General features: G+C 40.0%; 1 protein-coding gene across 9 annotated transcripts in view; it reads right to left on the bottom strand.

Moving 5' to 3' along the window:
- MYO1B (myosin IB) overlaps positions 1-13,003 on the bottom strand; it is a 107,361-nt gene that overhangs the window by 40,917 nt on the left and 53,441 nt on the right. For all 9 annotated transcript variants that reach the window (XM_039728562.1, XM_039728561.1, XM_039728566.1 and 6 more), the window contains exons 6-10: positions 12,631-12,677; positions 9,904-9,967; positions 1,543-1,641; positions 1,073-1,176; positions 61-208 (exon numbers count right to left, since the gene is read on the bottom strand). In XM_039728562.1, coding sequence (XP_039584496.1) covers positions 61-208; positions 1,073-1,176; positions 1,543-1,641; positions 9,904-9,967; positions 12,631-12,677 — 462 coding nt within the window. The remainder of the gene's footprint in view (positions 1-60; positions 209-1,072; positions 1,177-1,542; positions 1,642-9,903; positions 9,968-12,630; positions 12,678-13,003) is intronic.

Here is a 13,003-nt window from a genome sequence, read left to right as displayed (position 1 = left end):
AAATTAATAATGACTTCAGACAAATTAGTGGCTTTCTTCCCATCACTAATCTCATCTTACCATTTTTATCTTTGATTTTACTTTCATCTAGGCCATTTGCACGAGATTCAGGCTTAAATTCGATATTTCCCAATTTCAGAACGGCTGCCACTACTTCAAAAACCGACTGTGTTTCATGATCCATAAACCCAACAATCTGCATTGCATTCTGGAAAGGGGAAAAATAAAATTAGGAGATAAAAGCATCTACATTTAAACAGATCACTCTTGAAAAATCCACCATTTATCTGCAAAATTACAAATGGCTTATGAATGCTTCTGCTACTAAAAGTACCTGGTATAATTCCTATCCTGACAAATAAATTTTTTTAATACACAGGAGGTGTGAAAATGGAGCTGGCATTCGGTCCAGTCCACTTCTAGGACTCATTCAAAATTTGGGTTTCTGAAACACTGTACTTTTTTTAGCCACTTAATTTAGTTTGTAACCCAACCCAATTTTTCCCAGTCAAAAGAACAGGTCCTCCTGTCTTCTCAGACCAGTCACTTTTAGAATCCCCATTTGCACACACTGGGTAACAAGGTCCTGTATTCATCTCATCCCCAAGTACAACCAAGCAAAAACAGGACAGCAAATCATCTTGAGAATCCTCCCAGTCCTTTTTCTTTCAACCTGGTCAGCATCACCTGGTTCCTGAGGCTCAGTCACTGCTGTCCTAAGCCACTACAAAATATAACTTTTCCCAGGATCTGACCAAGGCACCTGGGCTGCTTTTCCCCCCCTTTTTTGGTTTCTTTCTGGTTTGGGGGGAAGTTTTGTTTGAGGTGTTTTTCTTTTTTTAATTCTTCTTTGGGTTTTTTTTTGGTCCTTTTTGTGTTCCCATAAGAATACTCCAGAAGCTTGATCCTATTTCCTAGCTGTATCTATGTTTCCCTGTGCAAATATGCTCTAACCCAGCACTCAGAAAAGGTGGCCCTCCCAGCCCAGCCCTGCAGGAACAGACAGACCAAGGGCCATAAGAAAGAACCTGCACTGGTGTTGAGTGCCCAGCCAGCCCCTGCTCCTTCTTACCCTGACTGTTCTGAAGTTTGAAGCATCATCCACTCCATTCACTCTGGCAGAATCAAGGCCCAGGTAGTTGTATCTGCTGAAGTCCCTCTCCAGCTTGAGTTTGCCTAATAAATCAATCAAAAGTATCATTAATAATAGCATTCTTGTTAGTAGCAATTTTATCCCAGAATCAGCATTGTCAGGAATAGGTTGTTATTATTGGATTTTCTTCAAGGATCTTTTAATTATTAGCCTTCTGAATAAGAACAGGTTTTCAAATTTGTTTTTAATACATTGCTAAGCCAATTCTGACTCAGGTATCTGGATAATATCAAAGCATATGCGGACTTCATATACTAACAATGATACTTCCACCATTAATTTGAAAAATTAATATCACATTTCCCACAAAAGATGATATGCATGGAATAAATAGCACATTAAATATAAAGAAAATTCATATGTGAACAAGGCACAAGTGCAACACTTACAGAGAAACTCTTCTGATGCACCAGACAGGATCTGATAGAAAATGTGGAAGTTTCTTTCACCCCTTGGCTGCTTAACGACACGAGACTTCTCCAGCAGATCTAAACAAACAAACCAACAGAAATCTCACAGGTGAGGGACAGGCTGCTGGAGCAAAACCCTTTAAAATGAATATAACACTCCATCATTTTCTACTTCATTGCTTTATATCACCATGAGCAAACCAGAAGAGGCTGGGTATGAACCTTATCATAGTATATCATGTATCTCAAATATTTCTTTGAGCTAAGGGCAAGCCCAGTGCTCTGGTAAAGGCTGCAGTCTATGAGCTGCAAAGAGAATTCAGGTCAGGGAGGCAATGTGCTCAAAAGATGTTAACTGATTTACTGTACCATCACAAAATTAGGATTTGGTGAGGATGACTCTATGGGTGAAGGCTTGAAGAGGCAAAATGTTACCAGGCTAAGTGCATGAAAGATGGGTAAATGAAAAGGAGAGACCAAATAAAGAAAGTATTTAAACCAGATAATCATGCAGCACTTTGTGATCCTCAGGTGTATCAGACTATGAAATAATTCCCAGTGGGGCTGACAGAAGCTCCATCCTGATATACTGAAAATGAAATGGAAAAGCAGCACTTTGAGAAGCATCACTGCACTGATGGAGTAGCTTGACAGGAAGACTGCTCTCAGTGACAGACACATTTCTAAGCCTTGCCCCACGAGAGCAGGAATCAGGACAGGCAGCATAAGCAGACTGACTGGTTACACCTTGCAACCACTTCAGACTCAACATCATATTTGCCACGGAGGTGACAATTCAAAGGTTGTTCAGCCTGCACTGCACTGGAAGGCTGTGGTTCACAGCACCCCAGAGAAGGAAGAGGAATGCAGTAAGAGAACATCTGGACAGGTATGTGACCTGCTGGTTTTGTACAAAACATATGTTTTTTCTTCTTTTCTCACTAGCACAACTAGTGAGAAAAAACCAACATTTTTCCAGATAGCAAACACAATTCTCATGTGTTTCTCTTAAGCTACGTACATTCAGTGGCATGGAGACAGAGACACTCAATGCCTCATTCCAAGCACACAGCAAAGGAGTTCCCCCTGCACCTACCATGACACACCCCCACATCTCCCTGTGACTGGGGCATAAGTTCTCTCTAAGCCTGTGCAAGAAGAAAACCCGCAAAGGGAACTGTCACTCTTCAGAACACCCACAAAGCGAGATGAGGTTTCCCAAGGGTAGGACACAGCAAACACCAAGTCATTACATGGGGTTGTTAAACCCTTTCCCTTTCTGGAATATCTGAGGTGTATTTTACCACACCTTTTCTCACATTCCCATTCCCGCTGACATGGAGCCTGTCCCATTTCAGCAAGCTGGGAAGTTGGAGGGGGCACTGTGGCCAGCAACCTTTGTGCTGCCACCCCCTCACCCCAGTCCCACCATGGAGGAGCAACTGGGGAGCCCCTGGCACAGCAGGGCTCAGCCTGGGAGGGCTGGATCTGTCCCAGGGTTCCCTCCATGAACTGAGGGCTGCAATAGGTGTATTTCTAACAGGCAGTGCTTGGTGCCTGTGCTGCCCACTGTAATTACCTATTTACCTCCCTTCTCATGGAATAGGAAATAAAGACCCTTCTGAAGGGTCTAAAGTAACTTCAACCCACAAAATTACATAAGTCTTTGGAGTCCCTGCTCCTGCTAAACTACAGCGAGTCAGGCTCAAAAATTGCTTTCTGCTCCCATAATTAGCCAGTGACAACAATGATAAAATCCAGACAGTATTTATTAATCCTCTGATTGCCTAATAGTAGGACAAATTTCAAGTATTTACAGGCTGAGAGAGGCTGATCCCCCATCCATGTGTTAATACTTGGGCTGGGGAAGGCAAGGTGAGCAGCAGGCAGTTCAGAGCTGTGCTGGCTGTGAAGGTTCTCCAGGCAAGTGTTGGAACAGATCGCAGCCAAATTTAATCTCAAAAAAATAAACAACTTCAGCTCCCACAGTGGCTGCACACACTTCAGGAAATGGCTGTATTCTCAAAGGATATTGAAGCAATGTGGTTTGGCTTATTTGGGTTTAAAAATATTCTACCCATAAATTTTCTCAAATGCTGTCATAAAAGCCCAGCTACATATCCTGGCAAAATATTGTATGTAAGCCTTCTAATTACATGCATGCCTTCAGCAGATTTAAAAAACAGGTTCCTGAATGTATTTAAAATTAGTTATGTTTAGGAGGATAATTGGTTTTTTCACCAGTTTATCTTCTTTATATATTTTTAGAAGCAACAAAGTTAACCAATTCACAATCAGTTTTCAAAAGTCCAAACATTCCATATTCTGTCAGCCTTCATAACTGAGGAAAAAAGCAGTCACTGTCAGAAAATCAGGTATTTTCCTTAACAAAGCAGCTGCTGCCAATTCTTTTTCAAATCTGTGTTTATTGGGGTTTCTTTTCTTTTCTTTCTGTTCACACAGACTGAAATCAGACTTGTAGGACAGATCCAGACCATCTGCCCACTTCTTCAGAAAACTTCTTCCCTCTGTTTGCCCTAATTAGCATTTTAATAAATCAACCACATATATTTTTCCTGATGCAACCACTGCACTGCCAGTAACTTTTGTGTGAGCTCCCACCCAATTGCCAGCTCTGGGGATCAAACACTCCAAAGAGAAAAGACAAAGCTGCACCTCAGACTGCTGCACGTGGCCCCTCGGTGATGGTGTTGACAGTGGAACGTGTGGACAGATGGTGCTCATCTATGTGAAAACCCACAGAAGCAAAAATCCCCCAAACTCTCTCTACATTACATTTTGTTACACAGTCTATGTGAATTATGTGTAGGGACTATGCAGAATTATCAGGAGAGCACATACAGAACTACATATGGTGTGTTTATGGGTTATCTCTGCATTATCTACTAGTGCTTCTGCTTCAACAGAAGCATTTAACTTGTTGCATGCACCAAAGCAAAAAAAAAAATTAAATTAAAATGTAAAAATTAATTTGCCTTGGAAAAGTTCAACCTTGGAAACATTTCTGTCTGAACACCTATCAATTCAGATGACTCGAAATCCAGCTACAGGCCTCAGGTTCTGAAGATTTTTTTTGTTATTCCTAGATATCGCTGTTTAAATGCAAGAGATCTGTAAAAGCACCCTGCTAAACAATTTGACTTAACATAAAAGAAAAGATTCTGAATACTTTTGCAAACTCTAATGCACAACTTTATACTATTTTTTTTGTTGTTGTTACTTGACCCATGAACTCAAGTCATCCAGAGAAATTTAGGATATTTGTATTTCTCTAAATGTACTAGAAATCAAATCGACATTCAAGAAAGGAGCAAGTAAACACTAAAACAAAAAAATGACACTACCTTGGTACGTTTTAAATCATCCAGAAGTTTATTTTAGTCATAATCTGTTCACCTGGCCATGACAAGGAGCCTTTTAGCTGCTCAGTTTACATTACCGTACATTTTGCAGTCACACCAGCTTATTTCTACAGCCACATTACATTTTCTTTTTCCTACCTTGATTATCTAGCTTTCACCATAAAAAGTCACTGGTTAAAAAGTTTCTCATGAACTTTCCCCTATTATTCTCACCAAGCTCTTAGTAATGTTCTCTTGGATAAACTGATCCATAATTGTGTCAGTCAAAAACTACTAAATGGGCAGCACATGTATTGACAATGACTGCATCATTTTAAGTGTTAAATCCTCCTTGCTCAAGTGATGAATGCTGTTTAAAAATTAGCTAATCAAAATGTTTAATATAATTTGTAGCTTGTTTTCTCAAACCATTCCTAGTTTAGGCAAAACCATTGCCTAAATGGTGGCAAATGTGCTAAGAAGAACAACAAGAGAAATGTTGCAAAAAGTGAAGATTTAAAACAAAACCAAAAAGAAAATTAACAAGAATGGATATCTCTTCCCATAACGTCTAATTGTCCAGTTTCTGCAATATTTCCCTAAGCAAAGAAGATTTCCAACAGCAATCACAGCTCAGGCTCTAGATTGCTCAGTAAGTGGGTAATTACTTTTGACTTTTAACATGAACAAACAAGTAAAAAATAATCAGCTGCAAAGTTATCACTTTGCTAACTTCAAAAAATACAAGTTGTGCCTTAAATAAACATCATAGATTTCTTTCATGCTGTTGTTTAAAAAGATGGAAAAACCGGGTCCTTTCTTAATCTCTTGTTATTCGGACTCTAAAGACATTTTGCTGATTAAAAATGGCTTTTCCAGATCAGGCATTGCATATCCTTTACTTCCCAACCTGCACCAATGTTGTCTCCTAGTTAATCATTATATCACTGAAGGGCTTGGGCAGATTAGGAGAGATCACTGAATGCTAAAAGCCAGGTATTTTTCAGCAGGAAATTCCAGTGAAACACGAAAATTTAAGACTTACAAAAACTCTGGGAAAGATATTGTAAGATCCATGCTTTTCAAAAGGTCTAAACTATTGTGAAAGTGAAACATTTTGAGGTGCACTGTGCAAAACCCCTTCAGCCATCAAATTTAGTGCACATAAAACCAGTCACAAAACTAATGAACCAAGTGCGCACACAAACACTGCCTTAAGTACAAAACAGAGGCAGCATCTGTGGACAGAGTCATACTTCAGAGCTGAAAAAAAGCTATTGCAATTAGCACCTATTACTTCAAAACCAAACTTACCTATTTTTATGTAAGGTATGTCTTATTGTGTAATTACAGGTGGAAAAGAAACTACCACTCTCCTCTCTCTCACCCTAACAAAGTAGTTATAATAAATGAAAAGCTAAGAATAATATTGACCTTTTCTGTAATTTATTTCCACAATATTACACCCAGCTGAAAGCAACACTCCAACACTGCCTTTACTCATAAGTGCTCTGGAAAAAAAGCCCTCTGAGTGCATAAGTGCTGACAAGACTGTCCACTGCAGCAGCAGCTATTGTAAACACCCTGCAGGAGGGCAGAAAGAGCAGATACACCTCAGAGAGAGAAAATGTTTTAAAATGCCATTTACCTGTTTGCAGATACCACTTAAAGCAGCAACACACCTTGAAGCAGGGACTGATGTTTGCTACTGAACAGGGATGGGATGCCTACAGTCCCAGGTGGCAACACAGCAAGGGTTTTGTGTTTAGCAATGCCCACAGGAGCAGTCTGGATTTCCTAACCCATGCACATGAAAAAGGTCACCTGCGAATGGATGGCAGCTGGCACCAGGACTGAGCACCCTCCATGGGCTCCAGCACTTCCCACCCATTAGGAAAATGAGCTGGGATCTTCACAGAAAGCTAACAAAAAGGCAGGACTAACAATTCAGGGTTACAGCACACTTCAGTCAGCCTTCTTCACCCTGCTTCTCACCCCACTGGTGGTGGATCAAACAAATGCAACACTTGCTGCCTTGTAGCAAGGGGAAACAATTCCTGACTGAAGTAAAATACTTAAAGTTGGCATAAATCACATTAATTTCAAATTTTCCATTCCTATTTTTTTTCTTTCATGATGATGTAACAGTATATCAATTTCCTTGGAAACCAGCACGGCTGGAAGATCTGAGCTGCCCTACATGAAATGAGACTGCACAGATTTTACACTGTTCAAACACAACATTATCTTCACTTTGGGTACATACCAGTCCTGAATTTAGAGATGCCACAAATCCCTTCCATTTCATTATTTCCATTCTGATTTCAGTCAGGAGATTTACCCTTCTGTTTATGGCACACGAAATGTTTTGGATCTGTCAGCTGAACATTCCCACTGGCTGCAAACTGGACAGGGCAGACCAGCAGTGTGCTCTGGCATGATAATTTCACCCCCTAACTCCATCCTGAGAAAGGTTCCTCCCAGGTTAACCCTCTCATTAAGAAGCAGGAGCTCATTGAAAGGCAGCAGGAGAATGGCCCCAGGGCAGGTCACAGCAGCTTCAGCCACTCCTTGAAGGGTCACACAGACAGTGACCAGCCTTCCACAGAGCTTCACAGCATTCCAAGGCAGGGCAGAACAGGCCATGCCAAGAGAGATCTTTCAGCCTAATGGGTCTCTGCTTATCCACTTATCTGATAAAATTAGTAGCTTATCTTGGTTACCATCCTTGCCACCAGAACAACAGAGATGTTTCACTGTGTCTGCTCCAAGCCACTCACTACGAAATACATCTTCAGGCTGTGCCACAAAAAGCCACTACCTTAACTGATGTGTGGAAATTAGGCTGGCCAGAAACAACTCTTCAAGTTTAACTAAAGCATTATGATGTCATCTTCACATCATATTAATACCAAACTAACAGACAGAAATCAAAGAATATTTATGAATATTTTCATAATCATACTTTGCCTTTTAAGGATAGGAAACTTCAGCACTACTTGACTTCATGCTTGATGAATTATGAAGACAAATCCTGATTTTGACTTAAACCAGAGTAAATTCTGAGGGGTGTAAAAGAATTTAGGCCCCCAATATCTTCAGAATGATGATGCCTCACAGAAGAACAAATGTTTTTATTGCAATGCAATGCTACAGATGTGTGGAAAATATTTAGGGCAGCACAACAAAATTTTTTCAAAGCAAATTTTCATTTGCTTTGAAAATGCAGAAAATTTAAAATTTCTTTGAAAGAGAGATGGATGGACTAGCAAATTTTGCAAACACTTAGTCAAAGATGAGATGTCTTAACATGCTGCTACAGGAACTCAGTATTTACCTGTGACATACCCTGCCAAGGATGAGGCATTTCATAGTTCAACAAGTAACATCTTTTCCTCAGCAGGGCTTGCTCACACATCAGGTCTTTATTCTTACATTGAAATTAATCTCCTTGTTATTAGATATTTATTACATGTGACAAGACAGAAAGAATGCCTAAAACAGGCCCATTTTAGATGGATCCAAAAATATGTCTGCCCTTTGATACATATGTCATCACATCACTACAATTACATGTAATATTATAATTACACCATGCAGAGATTTATGGGGCAGATAAACTACAGAGCAACTATTTGGATTGCCTTTTGATATGACACAATATTTTAATTACATGACTCAGTGCAGTACTTTCAAAGACAGACTGGTAAATGTCCACTCTTACAAAGGAGGGCTCATTTTTATGTATATATTTTGCATGTGAAATAAAAAGAAACAGCAGCCTTTTAGAACCTTCTTGTTCACATTTAATTATTATGAATATATTATGGTTGGCCTCTAATTTTGTTAACTGCCAAATGTCAAAGCTAATAGATAGCCATAAACACTTATATAGTGACTAATTTGAGTCTCAAGATCTACTCTGTCACAAAAATTAGGCTCTTCAGGCACAGTTCCAAAAGGTGATCTGGTTGAGAAAAAATGTCTGCCCTCTGAAAAAAGCCAAAACCTACATTTATGTGCAAAATTCCTCATAGTGTTTTTAAAATGTTTATGTTATATATGGAGAGTACAGTTCACCTTGGGTGAGTCTCATTATTTCACAACCAGTAAAATGCCAGTGGTGTCAAAAGTCACGTCTTTAGAAGCAGCAATGAATTTGGCTGAGTGGAATGAGAGGTCAAGGCTGGGTCAGTGACACCTAGTATAGTCACTCACTGCCCTCTTCCTCCCCTTTTAAAAATAAGAAAACCAAACAAATATACCTTTATATAGCACTGAGGAGGAATTTATTTTAAAAGCTGCACTTAAACCCCCAAAAGAAAAGCAAGTCAAAGCATTCTCAGCTGCCATTCAGTTCCCAGCCTTTTTCTTCCCAACAGAGAGCTGGTCAGAATTTCTCAATTGCTACGGTGTCATAAAACAAGCTCCAAGGCCACCTTTCCCTCCCTAAACTCAACTGTTCATCCTCTCTCATTACAAACCTTTTTCTACAGTTTGAGGTGTATAAATTTATACAGACAGCTTTGGCTCCAAGTAAACATACTCATCTCATGGTGATCTCCAGCACTCTATCACCCTTGCATTACATGCCAGCATCTGCCATAAATACATGAGCCATCAAACCCAGTAACACATCTGATTCCAGGGATTCAAGAATATAAAAGGCCCTCAGGTATCCATATGCATCTGCCACCACCTTCAGACACAATATAGACTCACATGCATCACTCAGTACCTTTGAAACAATGCAGTAAATCCAATATTCCTGTGGCTTACCTCTTCAAGTCTGTTTTCACTTCCTCTAAGGTACGTTATTCAGCAGCACAACAGCAATAAAATTAAAAAGCAGAATTTATCACATGGAGAGTGATTCTATTCGACTAACACAGGTGATCTTTTCAATAATTTAACCATCTTCCTTTCTACAGAAAACATTTTAATCTGTGAATATGCTGATACCAAAATTAATACTCACAGTTGCTGATAACTCCCCCAAGTGGGTCACCCTTGAAATCAAACTCAATATCCATGTATTTTCCCTGTGAAAGCAACAGATTTTAAGATTATAATTTCTGTATAAGAAAAACTGCTCAAGACATTAAGTTAGTTGGTTGAATGATTGGAAGAGTGATCTGACAATTTCCTGTCAGATTTCTGCAAAAGAGAAAATTATCCAAATCTTCTAAGCCACTATAACCCCCAGGGATGTGTATGGAAACAGTTTTAATTGGGTCTGTAAAGCAACCCAGTGACTTGCTGGGTTTCTAAGGTCCTATGTATAATGTGCATTTTCTTTAAACTTCCACTGGAGTGCCAAGAACACCAAACAAATCCCTGCAGCCATTGAGGTAGGGCCACGCTTATTTACTGAAGGATGCAAAAAGAAATTATTTAGCAGGAAGAAATGATCTTTTCTCCCTGGGAGCCGTGGCAGCGTGAAGCCAGGCAGCTGAAGGAGAGCCGCCAAGTCGGGCCCCAGGCAGCGGCTGGCAGCGAGCGCTGCTGGCGATCGCGGGACGCCTGTCCCCGAGCGTGTGCCTGCCTTGTAAAAGTGATGGATTTTTCCCGCTGAACTCTTTCCCTCGGAGCTCAGGAGACCAGAGGCAACAATTAACGGGCTGTCACCGCACAAGCGATTTCAATCCCGCCACGCTGGCGCAGCGCGTTTCCTTGTCTCCTGCTTGACTTTTCCACATCGCGGAAGATCGCTCCGGTCTTTGGATCGTTTTAATTTATTTGACAAGTGCTTAATGTAGTAACAGCTACATTTAACAGTGACAAAATGGACAGGCTGTGCAGAAAAGGCAACAGCAGTGCTGCTTGCCTTGGCAAGGGAGTTTAGAAAGACAAAAGCTGCTGGTGGTAATTCAGCCAAATTCCACCCTCTGGCACACACTTAACAGAGGACACTGCTCACTGTGAGGAGCACGAGGCACTGAAATGGGCTGCCCAGAGAAGCAGGCCAGGCTGGACAGGGCTCTGAGCAGCCTGGCCCAGTGGAAGGTGTCCCTGTCCATGGCAAGGAGTTGGAATGAGATGGTCTTGAAGGTCCCTTCCAACCCAAACCTAAGATTCTGGACAAAAACAATCCACTGAAAAGCTTTGTGTTTATATTTTGTTATTCACTGAATCCAGGAAGAGATTGGGTTTTGTTTATTTTTCTATTTTACTTTTTATTACAGAACATAAAAACCAAGCACTTTACACTGACTCACTCGAAGAAACTTACTAATTTACTGGGTATTTTGTCAAGATTGACTTGACTCTACCTAAACTATTTTCTTTCCTGTACTGTATTGTTCAAGGTTAATTCTGAGCTGATTGAAATTTCAGAGAGAAAAAATTTAAATCGGATAATTAAATTTTAATTCCCAAGGACTGGGACAGCTGGGTGCTTCCAAAAGTATTTTTAGCTCAGTGTTTATAAGAGAGGACTTGAAAAGAAAAATAGTTGTTAGTTCCACTTTGTCCTGGAAAGACTTCTGGGCTGTCTGCTCATAATTTCTGCAATGTCATGTCTCATAATTGCAGATTTCCTAGCCTTTCTATTTAAAAAAAAAAATAAAAAATTAAAATCTCTACAGGTGCCCCAAATTTTGGCCCTGGCCTTGTGATGAAGACCCCTTTCTCTGTTCACAATCAGAGGCAATGAGCTGCAGAAGGAGTATTCACAGACATGTGGAACATCATCAGCTCTTGAGAATTAGAAGAGAAGGGGAGGAAATCTCCCAAGTGGAAAGAAAAAGCCACTCTCCAATCTCACAATGTCCAGCACATTTATCCATTTGCTTTAACTCACAACACACCATTCTCCCAGTGTATCGATTTCCCTACTCTTGTCAACCTCACACATCTCACAATATTGCTTTTCTGGACACAGGTGAGCGAGTGACAGAGTTGTAGTCAGCTTTCTGACTTTAGCAGGAGTAACTATGGTAAGTACTCACACTTCTAAACCTCTCAAATCTAGCATCAACTTTTCTGTTTTTTCAGCTGACAATTCTGATGATTTTTCATTCAGTTCCATGCCCAAAAAAGCTTGAATTCAACCAATCGATTATAAAGAATTTAAGCACAAAACCCCAAAACATTACAAATGTTCATATTAAAAACTAAAGTTGCAAAGACATTTTGAAATGCTATAGAAAGTAAATGGGAACCTAAAGTAGTAATTTTAACCCCCAAAAAATATACATATGAATGGAAAACAAGATTACATGGAAAGATCCACTTGCTAAGTAGACCACTTGCTGGACACATGGTCTCTGACACTAAAGCCACCAGTGCCAGAAAATTAAAGAATCCAGCTGCACTGTAATTATGTTTTCATCCGGTCACAGGCTGCCACATCCTAATTTTGTTTTTCTTTTTTAGCCTCTGCTTTGATATTCAATTGAACTCTATGCCCATATCAGAAACCAACAAGCTTTCTGGCAAGGAGGTGAAACATCTTTGAGGAGGTGTCACTAGCAGTGCCCTGCTAACACACTGGGGAAGAGAACATGCTCCTGTGCACAAAATTCAATATGGATTGTTGTAGTTGTTCACCTTCTTCAAACACCACAGTCCTCAGACGGCCACAAGAAAGCTCCCCAAATTATTCCTTCCCTCTTTATGAATGCTTGAGTGGTTGATACATGGCAAAACAGAAATAGCCAACCGCACAGCACGCTCCTTGAAGAGGACTGAAGGAAATACTTACAAATCTAGAGGAGTTGTCATTCCGCACAGTTTTGGCATTTCCAAAAGCTGAAGAAAAAGAAAAACAAACACAACAAGCAAATCAGTAAAAAAAAAAAAAAAAAAAAGCTAAAATATCTAGGTCTGCTTGTACATTTAAAGGAATTATATTCATCTGAGAAAAAATGCCCTGTTCATTGTATGGGCATCAGTCCCCAGGGACAGTGTGGCAGACATGATCACAAATTCCAAAAACCTATAGAAGTCCAAAGAGGTTTTGTCTCAACACTTTCCTTGTTTTAAAAAGCTAAAGAAAAATATACAAGAGGAAATGGTTCCAAAATAATACTGTACCCATATTAAGCATATATCTTTGGGGTTTGAATCAACAAATT

Source organism: Passer montanus, unplaced genomic scaffold (genome assembly GCF_014805655.1).
Source record: "Passer montanus isolate IOZ18808 unplaced genomic scaffold, ASM1480565v1 scaffold66, whole genome shotgun sequence".
NCBI classification, from domain to species: Eukaryota; Metazoa; Chordata; class Aves; order Passeriformes; family Passeridae; genus Passer; species Passer montanus.
The sequence above is the reverse complement of the archived record's forward strand: the minus strand, read 5'-3'. Positions and strand labels throughout refer to the sequence as shown.